At 36.8% G+C, this 15,652-nt stretch overlaps 1 protein-coding gene across 1 annotated transcript; it reads right to left on the minus strand.

The window, feature by feature from the left end:
• Nucleotides 1-3,317: 3,317 nt before the first annotated feature.
• bnip3la (BCL2 interacting protein 3 like a) lies at nucleotides 3,318-12,274 on the minus strand. The gene is made up of 6 exons (XM_058389515.1): nucleotides 12,125-12,274; nucleotides 8,812-9,079; nucleotides 7,825-7,906; nucleotides 7,571-7,674; nucleotides 5,862-6,017; nucleotides 3,318-5,699 (listed from the first exon to the last, which is right to left on the minus strand). The coding sequence occupies exons 1-6, from the start codon at nucleotides 12,177-12,179 to the stop codon at nucleotides 5,651-5,653; spliced, it is 714 nt and encodes a 237-aa protein (XP_058245498.1). The 5' UTR covers nucleotides 12,180-12,274; the 3' UTR covers nucleotides 3,318-5,650.
• Between the last annotated feature and the right edge of the window lie 3,378 nt (nucleotides 12,275-15,652).

Here is a 15,652-nt window from a genome sequence, read left to right on the forward strand (position 1 = left end):
TACTACCACAATAAAACCATGTGTAATTATCCTTACGGTATTTAGAAGCAAAATAGACACACACGCACGCACACACACCTGCTGCGGTGCCATACAGAGGGTAGCACACAATACATAATGTAATGCCATAATTTAAACAAAATTAAATGATAGATTATTTTGGGTAGTTGTTTTAAAATGTATACTGTTAAAATAAAAAAAGAAGGCAAATGTCCCCACAAGCTCAAAACTATCCAATCTTCCTACCCCTGTGGGGACATTTTAGTCCTAAGCAAGATATAAAAACATGGACACACACACACACACAAAAAAAATCACTAGCTATATCGTCCAATCAGAGGACAACAGCCTACCGGGTTTCAGTGGGCAATGGGCAAGCTGCTAGTAACTTCTACATCATGCTCACATTAATCAACGCAAAACGCACAATTTACTTTAGAAAGCTATAATACATTTGAATTTTTCTAAAACACTCGAATCTCTGAAACATTACAGCAGACTAGAAGTGGATTTTGATTCTACATACATAATACTATGTGACATTCTGTCAAAATATTGAAACAAAGTAAACAAAACAATTGCCCAGTGTAGTTGCACATGAAAGTCATAACTAATGACATGCAACAAACTAAACTTTCTGGTGGTATATTTTATGTTGGACTGCATGAACACAGAGGAGCTTTATACTTCGAAACTTGTGACCATGGTTGGAGCTACAGGTATCCTGCCCTCCAAAGCTGGGGATAGCCTATTCTTATTCCTTCCTAACTAGGTGAGTCCACTTTTCTTCTATATTACAGGTCAGATTTTGTGCCATGTTGCTGATGGTCTCACCACACTAAGCAGTATGCCAGCCCCCAACAAAGTTAGTCTGCCCGAAAGTTTGCTAATAGAGAAGGTAGACCTCAAAATTCATGAGTTATATTGAACTTATTTTAATTTTCGAAATGGGTGGAAGTTTCTGAGTTGAACATTTTCCTAAAGACCATCTCTTTTCATATGATACATGTAACAGATTTTGTTTAAGCTGTGCAGACACAGAACTGGTTTAGGTCAGTGGACATGCACAGAGATTCTTTTCATGTTGCAATTGCCAAGAACTAGGATGATATTTTGCAATCCAAGGGCAGGCATTCCTGTTCAAATTCTTTGCTTTGGCCTCTCCCTACCACCACAAGTGTTTCCAAGATGTAAACAGGTGGCCTTGTCTCTTTTGATGGCCACTGACATCACTCCATATTTGGAGGACTGGGAAATGGGGGTATGTGGCCCTCTGGTGTAATGTCAAAATAAATCAACTAGCTGAGGTTGAGGGACATCCATCTGGCCCTGATATTCTTGCCACATTTAGATGTTGGTGTGTAGACATGCTGTTGAGACAATGCATATGTTCAGGGGAATGGTGTCTGCACCCAGAGGTGGGGGCTAGCCAAGTCAATTTCTTCGTCAGTGCCCGGTAAGGACCATGTCTAAGCAGAGATCAGCCCAATCCCTGGTGGACTTCATTCATACTTAATTTATAGATGGACACCCAGCCCCTACTGTAACCTGACACTCTATAAGACTCTACATCTTATTCTTTTGGCCTTACTTACACTTGCTTACACCATATTGCACTCAGTGTCCTGCACAGGCAATGCTTAAAATATAACTGAAACTTTATGGAGACTTTCATTGCTGGAGCATTTATTTGCACAAGCAGACACAGTTTCATTGGGTTTTATGGATGTCGTCCATGGTACATTTAAACATTTTATTCCATAAATAAAATTCAATAGTTTTCATCTACAGCAGTGTTGTCCATGAAGGTCAGCTTTTTAAAAATTTCAAGCTTCAGGCAGATACCGTAATATACAAAAACTGCTATATTGGGTTGTAGTTTTCATAATGTAAATATTTCAGATTTCAAACAAGAGGTCTGTTTCCAAACACATGCTGAGTCATTTAGAAAGCTACTATATTATTTTTAATGCAAACAAAACAAAAACATTGAGACTAGAGAGCATCATTCTTGGTATGACGTCCAAATCATTTGATTAAAATGCTTTAGTTAAAGGAAGATCAAAAGCATATAATGATGTTTTTGCAGACGATTAAGGTCAAGAAACATTTAAACCCTCAACAGTAAGAAAAAAAGGTGACCTCTGCACAATTTAGCATTTAGCATAGAACTTTTGTAAGTTGCTCTGAATAAGGACATAATGTAGATGTAAATGTAATACATTATAATAATAAGTTGCTAAAACAATTTAAATTATTCTCAGCTTATGAACAAAACTCCATTAAAGCAAGCTAATAAAATGAGACACAGATGCTGGCAGTAAAGGAAAAGAGTAAATATTACTCAGTCCATGAATTTAATAATGGCTCATCTGGAATGTGCTAGAACAGACCCAAACAATATATGAAGTCTGAATTCTAATCAAAAGGTATAAATTCCTGTTTTGTTTCTTTTCCTATGCTGTAATAAAATAATGTGTAATGGTATAAATTGCATTTAAGCACTGACTGATTTGAGCGCTTAAAAAAAAAATCACAGATGAACCATAACATTTGCAATCTCATGAATGGTAGATTTCCAGTTAGTGAAAATGTGTATATAAAAGGACTTTCATTGCCATGCCATATTCTTCTTACCTTTTCCATGCATAAGGACAGAAGGGAGCAACACTACACTTCAGATCTCATGCTTGCCTGTTTGTACCAATAGCACAATCCAGTGTCACAGTCCACCACCAAAGTCATGCATTCATACTTATTGGTAAATAATCAGTAATCACAGTGCACAAATATTGTACACACACCACACATTCATGCATGCATTAGTTAGACATTACCTTACAGTTCTTAACTGGATATTTTGCACTCATCACTATAAAACATTCTTAATTATTCTATTTCCCAATAATCTAACATGCAATGAAAATGTTAGTGAATGTGACAGGATATGGAATAGGATGGCCATTTTCAATTGCCATTCTGAGATTTACTCTGGTATTTATACTTCTATAAATTCAATATAGTCAAAATTCTGCTCCTGGAATTTGATTCATAAGCTTATACAACAATTGAAACATTCAGCAATGGTTTGTAATGCTTAGCAATTTAGCAATATGTGCTTGCTTGTTTGCATCAATATCACAGAGTTAACAAAGTGCCTAAACTGTTTTAGTAATAAGGTTTAGAAAAAGTAATTATCTTAACATTTGCTAAACCCATCCTATAAAAATTGCAACATTTATATATAAATAGTATGTATAATAATAATAATAATAATAATAATAATAATAATAATAATAATAATAATATAGAGAATGTTCGGATGTTTGGGATTTTTAATGTTAGTTTTCTTCTTCCAATATGTGAACATTAAACAAACCATATGTTTCTGCTTAATCACTTCCAAAACTCAGGAAAAACAGCCACAAAATGCCAGCCATGAGGGCCCTGCCCTACACAACAAGTTAATTCTCTCATGATCAAAGCAAAAAACAAAGACAAGCAAAAGAAAAAAAAATTACACATTCAAAACAAACAAATCCCAAAGAATATGAGTAAAATGTACATTATAGAATATCCATCCTTTACAGACAGGGTGGGCTTAGTTTATCTTGCTGTAACATGCTACTTTTTCATTCACAGTTCTTTGTCCCACTCATGGAATAGCTCATCCTTCATAGCAGATGTTAAATTTCAAAATGTATTCATGCAATATGGGACATACTAGCTTCATACTAAATCTTTAGGCATTTTATAAAAACAAAAAAAATTTTTTTTAATGGTTGTTTTTAAAGGCTCAGGATATGGCAAAAATGTCAGGGGTAAGATTTAATCTGTGTAAATCTACCCATAATAATACGTGATGTCTCTATTCCCCAGAGCTGTCCCTCTCAAAAGGCCAAATTCCATGTCATGGGTGTCAATAAAGTTTTAAGCATCTTCTTAATAAATCTTGGTTAGGTTAAATTTTAAGAACCATAAAGATGATAATTCCATTGATACTATAGTATTTAAAGGAAAATATCACACTACCTTTGTACCTTTGAACACTGAAATAAGATTAAGGAAAAATGAAATGTTCCTACTTCACATTATTATATCACGAATAACAACAGAAATTTTTCACACTTCACAAATCTAAATTACATGATTACACAGTTACAATAAAATGTGTCATGTCTTCATGCCATTTTGTAATGCATGGAGTGTGCATCAGAACAGCACTCATAAAAGAGTTTAGATAGAGCTACATCTACCTTTAGATCTAGATTTACTATAGAATGCGTCAGTGTTGGGTCTTACAGATGTAAACATCACAGTGGAGACCCTTTGGCACTCAGAAGCATAGTATGTTGTTTCTGTTAGCCTGGTCCATAAAAGAATGATATGCATCATGGCAATTGAGTGTGCATGTAGTAATCACTGCAGTGTAACCTCTCTTCAAATTAGGAAGCATGCACATGTTCCACTGAGTGCTACCATAATCAGTCTATCATCTATAACCTTTACCTGAAACCTCTGTTTATATTTGGAACATAAGGCTACTCATTTTCACTGCCAATTTTTTTTAGGTCTGGAAGGATTCTTTAACATAATGTAGAAAATGTTTTATACAATAAGAGGAAATATTTTTTTCCAGTGTGTACTCCCACATACTCAAGGTCTCTCCTTATTATTCTATTTATTCCAAAACCATTTACCAAAAACAGATTTTTGAAAATGGTTATAGATTGAGAAATCAGGGATTGGTACCTACCAAACAAGGGACACATCTTGATAATCAATCAATCAATCAAAAAAAAAAAACAAACAAAAAAAAAAAAACCACAAGGCTGTGTAAGGCAGGTAGCTTTCTATGAAACTAAAATGTTCAAGTATGTGCTATTAACAGTCTATTCAAAACCTTTCCGCCATATTTCAATCTTTAAGGTGCGTTAGAGGTGCCGTCAGAAATTACAACGGTAACAAAAGAGTGTCTTTTCATCTTTCTTTCAAGAAACAGCATTGCTGGAAAGATTAAATTAAAAAAATTATTTAAGACCACAGTACTAGAACTGGAATAATAGAAAATGCTGGAAGTGGACTTTCTTCAAAGATGGCACAAGTAAATTGGTTGGCTTCATAAAACAGAATCTCTCTATCTAAATGCGTTTAATGGGAAACTAAAGGGGATCAGAAAACTAAATATTCTACATCCAAATGCACATCAGCCATTTTTCTATACAGCTAAACATAATAACACTATTGCACCTGCAACATAGTAAGAAGTAATAGCTTGGTAATGTGCTGGTGGTTGTACAAGTTTTGGGCATCACAAATGTATCTTCCGTTTGCCTTACATACCAGCATAAAAGGGCAAAAGCTTTGCTTTTAATTAACAACAACATAAAATAAGGAAGATGAAACACCTAAAACCAATCTGTTGAACACAGTGTTAGAGGGCAAGCAAATATTAACTCAAGATGAAGGCAGCAAATAAACTGCCCAGCATTTTCTGGTAACAGGTCATGATAAATTTCAGCATGACAGCTGAGAAGATGGGAAAAATGAGTAAGACAGTCTAACATACAGTCAAAGTTAGAGATATTTGGACACAACTTTGCCACCACTGCGTCTTATGGAAATTTCAGGCACTGATATTTGTTTGGGTTTAAAATGAGCTGGTAGACGGTGTGCTCATCCTCTTCCCAATATAGACCCTAAAAAAACAGATAATCATTAACCATATTAAAACATATGATTAGATTATAATATTAAAGAGAACCAAATCTATATCTCATGGGTCTCAGTAATCCATCAGTGTTTTCTTATTACTCATTTCAAATAAAATAAGCAGTTTTATAACATGCCCTGAGACTTACCCCAATCCCAGGGCGAGGATGTGAGAGAGCAGAAGAGAGGGAATAAACACTTTGAGAAATTCGGCTGAGAACACTCCACCTTTCTTCATAGCACCTGTCTTTCTCATACTCAGAGAAACAGGACCGGAGCGTTTTGGATGCCGAAACTGGAACTCCCTGAGCGAAGGAGGTCATTTCATGCTTACTTAGGTTGCATACATTCAAAATGTCATGTATGTTCAGTGCAATGCATTTATGGTTGCTTATTACATATGTGCAGTTCAAATATGTATGTACAGTGAGGGAAAAAATTATTTGATCCCCTGCTGATTTTGTACGTTTGCCCACTGACAAAGAAATGATCAGTCTGTAATTTTAATGGTAGGTTTATCTGAACAGTGAGAGACAGAATAACAACAAAAAAATCCAGAAAAATGCATTTCAGAAAAGTTATACATTGAATTGCATTTCAATGAGTGAAATAAGTATTTGATCAATCAGAAAGATTTCTGGCTCCCAGGTGTCTTTTATACAGGTAAGGAGCTGAGATTACAGTCCCTTTTGTAAGTCCCTTTTGTAACATTGCTATATAGTGCTGTGATGATACTTGTATGATGGTATATACTGTTATACTGTGATAAATCTAAAATAGCTACACTATAAATACACTATAAATAAATTGATAATTAAATTCAGTTAAGAAGGTACGAAGCACTGCAAAGATCCTACGAAAATTGTGTGTAAATTAGTAAGCATTCATTGCACCTTATTGTTAAAAACAATATTAATATTAATGTATATAGCTATTAGACTTTAAGACATCCCTGTTACAAACACTGCACAATATATATAGTCAAGCTCATATGTATTTGGACAGTCTAGACTGTTAGGTTAAATACAACAGCAACAAAAAAAATATTGCGTTAACATTTGTACTTAGAAATTATGGCCAATTTTATACATTCTCTCCATTTTCACAGGCTCAAGTTGTTGAGACAAATTAACATGATTATAAATATAAGGCTTATCTTTAATGCTTGGATGTAAATGCTATGTAGTTAATGACTAAAACCCACAGATATCACTAAATGCTAATTTCCTTTGAGATGCTTTGCCTTGTTTGTTTGAAGCTCTTGGCTTACTTTCGCAATATGTTTTTGGCCATTATGCTACTGTGTACTGTGTTCTGTAGTCCGATACATTTTACTGCATTTGACTGAATCTGGGCAGAAAGTAAAACTCTATACACTTCAGAATTCATCCTGTTACTTCTCTTAGCACTCACATCATCAGTAAACACCAGTGACCCAGCTCCACTGGCATATATGCCCATGCCACAAACACCATGTTTGATAGATGACTTAGATCCTCAGCCCTTCCTTCTCCATACTCTTCTCTTTGCATCATTCATTTACAAGTTATTTGTGGTTTCTTTTGTCTAAAGAATCTAATGTGACTTGCTTATCAGTCACTTGTTTCTTTACGTTTGAGCCTGTGAAAATGGAGGGCCTTTGTCAAAAATAGCTGTAATTTTTTTTTGTTTTACGTGCTGAATTAAAGGTGAATGACTATACTTCACTCACATTTTGATTGCTTAATTTCAAATATAATGTGGTCGTGTACAGAGGCAAAATTACTTAAAATTCTGGCACTGTCCACATAATTATGAAACTGACAATATGTGGAACAACATATCCATGTACAACATATGGTTTAAATTGTCCACTCACTTGGGAGGAATATTTTCAGGTCGACTGGACCAGTCTGCCACCCAGCTCTCCCCTTTTATGAGGCTATCGTCCTCTTTGTCCTTCTCCAGACTGTCATCCTCCGACTGAAAGAGCACAGAAAGTTAAAAAATAGAGTTGGCATAAAACTGCACACAATCACAAATTAAAAGTAGATAGTGTGTTCTGGAACTAAGTCCATTCATATACTGTAAGTCACTGGCAGCATGTTGGATATATTAAATTAAATGTCTTACCTGACAATCTTTCTCACTCGGCATCTCCACATCGAAAGTGATCAGGCCTTCATCATGCTCAGGACTGTGGGGTCTGGGAGGACTTTAGGGCAAGCACAGCAAACACAAGGACAATGCAAATAGTGTAAATTTAAGGTAATTACATAAGTAAAAACAATAAGAAAACACGAAGGCTGAGGGCTGAGTTATACCACATTTTCAAAAGTCACTGCTACCTCTGTCAGTCTCCTCTACTAGAGTGTGTGTACTATGTTTCAGTGTCCATCAATGTACATAACAAACGGGAAAATATTTGATTCTGTAGTCATTTTGCTGGTGACATCCAAAATATTCCATGCAAAGGTATCTGTAATACTGGCCACATATTTAGCAGAATGTCAAACAATGGACAATAGTCTAGTCAAACTATCTTTAGAAATAAGCCACAGAGACATGCTGTAAAGTATCCAATTAATGCTTATGATCTTTAAATAACAATTTGAACAAACTTTTTAAGTAGTTCCACTTTAATTAAAAGTGAGAGGCTAGAAAGTGTAAACAAGCTTAATATTTCCTTGAAATCTTCAGCACGGCTGTCCAGAATACTGACACTGGGCTTTATGCTTCCATTTGTAGGGTTTAATTTCAAAATTAAATACAAAAGTCTAGCCATATAATTTGCCCTGCCAGGATCTTAACATTTACTGCATTTGACAGATTTCCAGAGTGACTTTGTATTATCTATCAAAACATATTTTCATGTTAATACAAATGCAACAGGATCTGAGAATACTATCCATCTGAAAACCTGCTATAGTGGAGTTAGGCAATGAGTAACTACAGCAACAAAAATAGTACATGCCATGTAAACAGATTTTCTAAACATGAAACAAAACAGTTGCATTATTAAGATACAGCTTTAGCCATGGCTTTCCTTACATACTGCTAATACTGTCTACTTAATACTTACTACTAGTACAACTACCATCTTTTCCTTAGGTATCTTACCTATTACAGGAGGACCCACTGGGGCTGGACTCATGCTGAGCATCCAGCAGGATCTTTTCCATGTCTCCATTATGGATGGAGGAGGATGAGGGGACATGCTCAAGTCCTCCAGCCGGGCTCTCCTCCTGTGCTTCTTGTACAGCCTGTAGGGATTGTGGTGGCTCAGTCTCACCCTGGTTCCTATTGGCCACAGAGGCAGCTAGGCTTGGGATCAGCTGCTGACTCCCAGATGCCATGTTCCCATTCAATTCCAACTCCACCCAGGACCCTAAGGAATCAAATCAAGTTACTCATTTGTAACTCTGAGAGGCATTAAAACAATAAAATGGAACCGCTAAAACAGAAATTCACAGTATGTTTAATCTGTTTCCCAAAGTAACATGCAATGGCTCCTACTCATCCATAGGATCTGTCTTAATTTTAATAAAAAATCTGCTGGTAGAAAGTTCTTTCACACAGCTTGTCCTCATGACAGTAATTAACATATGATGAAGAGATCAATAACAGATCACACTTAAAGCTTGAACTTGGCAAACTTCCACTGTCAGTATGGGCCAACATCCTCTTCTCAGCTATTAGATGTATCCTTCATCTATCTCATCACTCCATGCCACTCATTTTTCCTCCTTTAGCAATGCTGTAGGGCTTTTTGCGTTTACCCCCAGTCACAGACCAGTTGTACGAGTCTAACATTCTACTCTCTTTTCATCCGAGATGCATAGGTTGTCACCTTGCATTAAAACAATAAAACGCTTTGGGACACACTCACCCCAGTTACCTAAGAAAAACCTAGTAAGCCAATCCCCAATGTGCAATTTTGCTTTTATTGACTTAGGACTCCCACTGTCCACTTTATTCTTGCTATGTTGAAATTCTACCATAATAGCAATATACTGTATTCAGATAATCTTGTTACAAATCATGTAACCCAACACAGGCACCTCCTTATTCTGCATTGTGTTGCACTGGATATACATGAACAAAAATAGATCAAATAGTTTAACAACACTGATATGACTTGAAAGAAAATCATGCAGCATTGCTATAAGACATTTCAAGAATTAAATAACTAGTAGAACTGTAGAAAAATACACCATATGATACAACACTTATATCTCAATGTTACAATTTTTCTTACAATATCCCAGGGTATATCAAGGAATCTACAATTTAAATGTTTTATTTAATTTCCCTCTGGGTTTAATAAAGTGATCTAAAAATGATGAATGAGTTAGTGGATTGTTCTTATCCTTCACCAATTTAAAAAAACACATTGTATACTTCATGGTACTACATCTAAAAATGATAACATAGTATACCAATATAGCAAAAATATTTGCTGTCTTTGTCTTTACTGTCATGCATACCATCACACCATATTTAAATATTAACTGCAGGATGGTAAACATATTCATATAATTGCACACACCTTTCACGCATAAATTTTTTTTACAGCAAAAATACTGCTATTACAGCATTGTTTTATTTCAAGTAGGTGATTATTCCCGGTGGCTTAATAAGTTGTTGTATGTCCAGAATTCAGCTTCTACTCACACCAGACTCTGGACACCCACACACTGCTCAATTATAATCAGCTTTTTCTATCATTGTCTGGACACTGCTTACATTTCTAGAGTCCTTCTTCCCCATAGTTATCTGCATATACTCAACATATCTCTTTCACTGGTGCAGTCACAAAACCCTCAAGAACTCTTAACTCACAAAAAAAGCACTATTCCTCTAAACTTTTTTCCCTTCCTCCACTGAAAAATACCACAGAAACCTGAATCTCTTCCAGTACATTCTCCTTCTGATGTATATATACCTTGTTAAATTGAAATATTCTCCATTTACATTAGCAGAATGCAAGTGTGTGAGCAGAGAGAAAGGGAGCGTTGCTTTCATAAAGTGTCTGTTATGTTGGAGAGTTCAAAACACCTGCACAAATCATTCCACAATCGCGTGTCAATCAGCTCTTTTCCCATTTCATTTGGTGTATTTTGAGTAGTAACTTATGCTAGTTTACATCAATGTTTGTTGGAGCTTCTGTATGTCAGGCCTGGAATTGTGGCAAAACATCTTATGGGACACTCCCATGTCATTTGATGCTACAAGACACTTCCAGGTGAGTAAGTATTCAGGCAGCTAACTTGAGCTTTCTATTGACTGAACGTCATCATTATTGCTCTCTACTTGGATAAGAGATTCTCTGAAAGGTAAACAGCCTTAACATAAACCAACTGCAAATAACTGCTGAAAAATCCAGTTTGTTCTAACTAACTAACATGAGACTAAGACTGCCAAAACAAGACTGAGCTGGTCAAGGGGGTAGGGTGGAAAAGGTTTCTGAAATACAGCAAACTACTCATAGATACTTTGCACAATAACACAATAAATAACACAACTGTAAGGTAATCAGATAAGATAAGATGGTAACCTGGTCAAATCAAGTTGGGTTTCTTTCTTTTTTACTTGTCTCTGAATAGTACTTTGTTAAATAACTGTAACATGCAGCATGTTTTTACAGGTAAAAAATAAATAATGTAGGTCTATGTGGTGAGATTAACAGGCCATATTTAGCCTGTTTCTTGCCTTGTTTTTACACAGCGACTCAAAACAAAACATACTAAATCAAATTCAACATTCATTGCAGAGAAAAACAAACTTTCTGTTACAGTACAAAAGCACCCAGGCATCTGCCAGCTCTTTTAACAGTTTATATGTATACAGGTCTTGGAGGAAGTAAAAGCGGTATTTGGTGTGATTTTTAGCATTAAAAAAAGCCTTTTCGATGTTTAACGTCGGCAAAATCTCTAATCGAAATCAAAATCTACAATATGTTGAGGATGTCTTGAAAATGAACAACAACAAAAACAGAAAGCTCATTTCAAAGCTTGCATTTTTACAGTTGCCTAGTCATTTACAATTCCCCGCCCCCGCCTCCATTTTTCTTATCCCCCCCCACGCTTGCCTTGTTTTCTTTCAACTTAGCCCCGCCTTTAACAACATGCTAATGTACTATTTGACATTTGATAGGTCTACAGTCTGTCAATCATCACTTATTCCCGCGCAAAGCCACATGTTTACACGTTCACGCGTCTTTCTATTGGTTACTCTTAAATGATGACGCAACCCATGTTCCTGCCTCAAAACCGCCCTGCCTAAAAGAGGAGGAAATTCCAGTCTGTATGAAACAATAGATGTTGCATAATACTGTTTAAAATCCAAAGCAAGCAAGCAGGAGACAAAACAGCATCAAATCGTAAACAACATCGCATTTAGCTACAACAGCGTTTACCAAAAAAAAGTTTACCGTTTAGGCCTGGTTCTTCATTGTTGTTTTGCTGCACGGCGTCTGTAGCAGACATGTTGCCTCTCCTGCACACTGTCGGGTCCGTCAACACAGCGGCTCGCGTGCACTGTCGTGAACGCGCAAACGTCGTGCGAGTCCTCGCGGCCCCACCTGAACTGCAACGTCATCACAGGGTCGCTGCATCGACATTCATCCAAACACTTCAATGAGCTGCGAGCGGAGCTGTGTGCACGATTAGATACATGCAAAAAATATTTTACTTTATGTTATTTTTTTGCAGTCTTACACTACACCAGTCAGGCAAAGACTATGGGTCAAACGATTGTATAAACGTCCACCACCCAATTAGGATTATTAAAATGTGAGACTATCGAAACAATTTTCAAATATAATATAATGTTACTACATTCATGTCGCAGAAATTCCTAGAAATTGGCAAAGAACAAAAGGCAGCAGTTTACACCCTGTCGCACTTATAGATTCAAAGAAATGTTCTAAAAAACAAAATACAAAAACCAACATACAATTTGGATGTTCCGTTAAATATTCGTAATTAAAATATTGACTTCATTATTATTTTTTCATTTGCATTCTTTTCAAAGTACCAATTAATGGCATTTAGTTATTTGCAAATGCTTTCTGAGCTGTAATTTGAGGGACAGACCATCTATAGATAGAATTATAGAAATACTACCATGTAAATGTCCATATTTAAATGCAGTACAGGTTAATTAATGTAATAAAGCTTGTTGAAATTAATACGGTGCTAAAAAATATATACCAAAATCAGTTGTACCACAGCGCTGTTTTGAATTACAATTACATTGTGAAACTGTAGTTCTGGGCTTAGTTTAAGTAACATTGTGCTTACCTGAAGTTTTGTAGGTGAGCACAAAAAAAACTACAGTGGCCGAGAAGTGCAAAACAAAACAAATCCAAATCCAAAATAACAAATCAGAAAACACAATGGCAATTCAGACAAACCTGAGAAGGTGTTGCATAGTTTGCGAATGGAATTCTTACCGCTGATTGGAAGAGACATCAGTCACTCAAGATGTTCAAGTAGTAGGAAATTGTGTATCTTGTGTATCTTTGTGTTACGTTGTTTTGCACTGCTCGGCCGCCATAGTTGACAGCAGAATGTGACATCCACTTTAAGCTGCTGGAGTCAGAACTGGCAATGAATCCATAAACTCACTTTTAATTTAAGTCTGAGTTGGTGTTTCCTGCTACTGGAAGATTTTTCTGCTCAATACCAAATTCAAATCAAATTCAAATTTTGTCACATACGAATTCATACATAGTACGACATGTAGTGAAATGCTTTTTACGACTGTCTTACATGAAAGAGGAAAGAGTAAAAAAGAAAATGTGTAACAGAAAAAATGTGTAAAAGAAAATGTGTAACAAATATAAAAGTGAAAAAATATAAAAAGTATAAAAGCAAAAACAAAAAATATGTGTATATATATATATATATATATATATATATATATATATATATATATATATATATATATATATATATACACTATATTGCCAAAAGTATTCGCTCACCTGCCTTGACTCGCATATGAACTTAAGTGACATCCCATTCCTAATCCATAGGGTTCAATATGACGTCGGTCCACCCTTTGCAGCTATAACAGCTTCAACTCTTCTGGGAAGGCTGTCCACAAGGTTTAGGAGTGTGTTTATGGGAATTTTTGACCATTCTTCCAGAAGCGCATTTGTGAGGTCACACACTGATGTTGGACGAGAAGGCCTGGCTCTCAGTCTCCGCTCTAATTCATCCCAAAGGTGTTCTATCGGGTTGAGGTCAGGACACTGTGCAGGCCAGTCAAGTTCATCCACACCAGACTCTGTCATCCATGTCTTTATGGACCTTGCTTTGTGCACTGGTGCACAGTCATGTTGGAAGAGGAAGGGGCCAGCTCCAAACTGTTCCCACAAAGTTGGGAGCATGGAATTGTCCAAAATGTCTTGGTATGCTGAAGCATTCAGAGTTCCTTTCACTGGAACTAAGGGGCCAAGCCCAGCTCCTGAAAGACAACCCCACACCATAATCCCCCCTCCACCAAACTTTACACTTGGCACAATGCAGTCAGACAAGTACCGTTCTCCTGGCAACTGCCAAACCCAGACTCGTCCATCAGATTGCCAGATGGAGAAGCGCGATTCGCTCCAGAGAACGTGTCTCCACTGCTCTAGAGTCCAGTGGCGGCGTGCTTTACACCACTGCATCTGACGCTTTGCATTGCACTTGGTGATGTATGGCTTGGATGCAGCTGCTCGGCCATGGAAACCCATTCCATGAAGCTCTCTGCGCACTATTCTTGAGCTAATCTGAAGGCCACATGAAGTTTGGAGGTCTGTAGCGATTGACTGCAGAAAGTTGGCGACCTCTTCGCACTATGTGCCTCAGCATCCGCTGACCCCGCTCCATCAGTTTACGTGGCCTACCACTTCGTGGCTGAGTTGCTGTCGTTCCCAAACACTTCCACGTTCTTATAATACAGCTCACAGTTGATTGCGGAATATTTAGGAGCGAGGAAATTTCACGACTGGATTTGTTGCACAGGTGGCATCCTATCACAGTTCCACGCTGGAATTCACTGAGCTCCTGAGAGCGACCCATTCTTTCACAAATGTTTATAAAAACAGTCTGCATGCCTAGGTGCTTGATTTTATACACCTGTGGCCATGGAAGTGATTGGAACACCTGATTCTGATTATTTGGATGGGTGAGCGAATACTTTTGGCAATATAGTGTATATATATATATATATATATATATATATATATATATATATATATATATATATATGTATAGTACAATATAGTATATGTATAGTATATGTGAAAAATAAAACAATATAAATAATATATGTGTAGACTCTATAATGTACAGAAGATACAGTATATGAATATATGTAGATAAAAAGGTCTGCTAAAGTCAACACTGAAATGGTGTTGCAAAAGAGTATAGTATGTACAGTGTGCAAATGTAAGATAAATATATAAATATATTGTAGAAGTGTATATGAGGCAAAATATAATGTCCAGTTTAACAGGGAGTGAAGTGACAGTGCAGTGCACACACAAAGATGTACAGAGAAGATGTACAGTGAGTGTTATTGTGTGTACAGAGTAGTGCAATATTAGCATGTGCAACAATCAGCTGAGGTAGAATGTTATGTTATGTTGTGTGGGGGTAAGACCAGAGAGTCCAGATCCTAGGTGTACTGGTTGAGGGCCCGAATGGCCTGCGGGAAGGAGCTCCTCCTCATTCTCTCTGTGTTCGCCTTCAAGGAACGGAAACGTTTCCCTGACCTCAACAGAGAGAAGAGTCCTTTGTTGGGATGGCTGAGGTCCTTCATAATCTTGCTGGCTTTGGTCCAGCACCGCTTGCTGTATATGGTGTCCAGGTCAGGAAGCTTGGTGTGGATGGTGCGCTCAGCTGATCGCACCACCCTCTGGAGAGCTTGCCTGTCCTGTTTGGTGCTGTTCCCAAACTGGGCAGTGATA

The sequence above is a fragment of the Hemibagrus wyckioides genome, linkage group LG05 (genome assembly GCF_019097595.1).
Source record: "Hemibagrus wyckioides isolate EC202008001 linkage group LG05, SWU_Hwy_1.0, whole genome shotgun sequence".
In the NCBI taxonomy this organism is placed as follows: Eukaryota; Metazoa; Chordata; class Actinopteri; order Siluriformes; family Bagridae; genus Hemibagrus; species Hemibagrus wyckioides.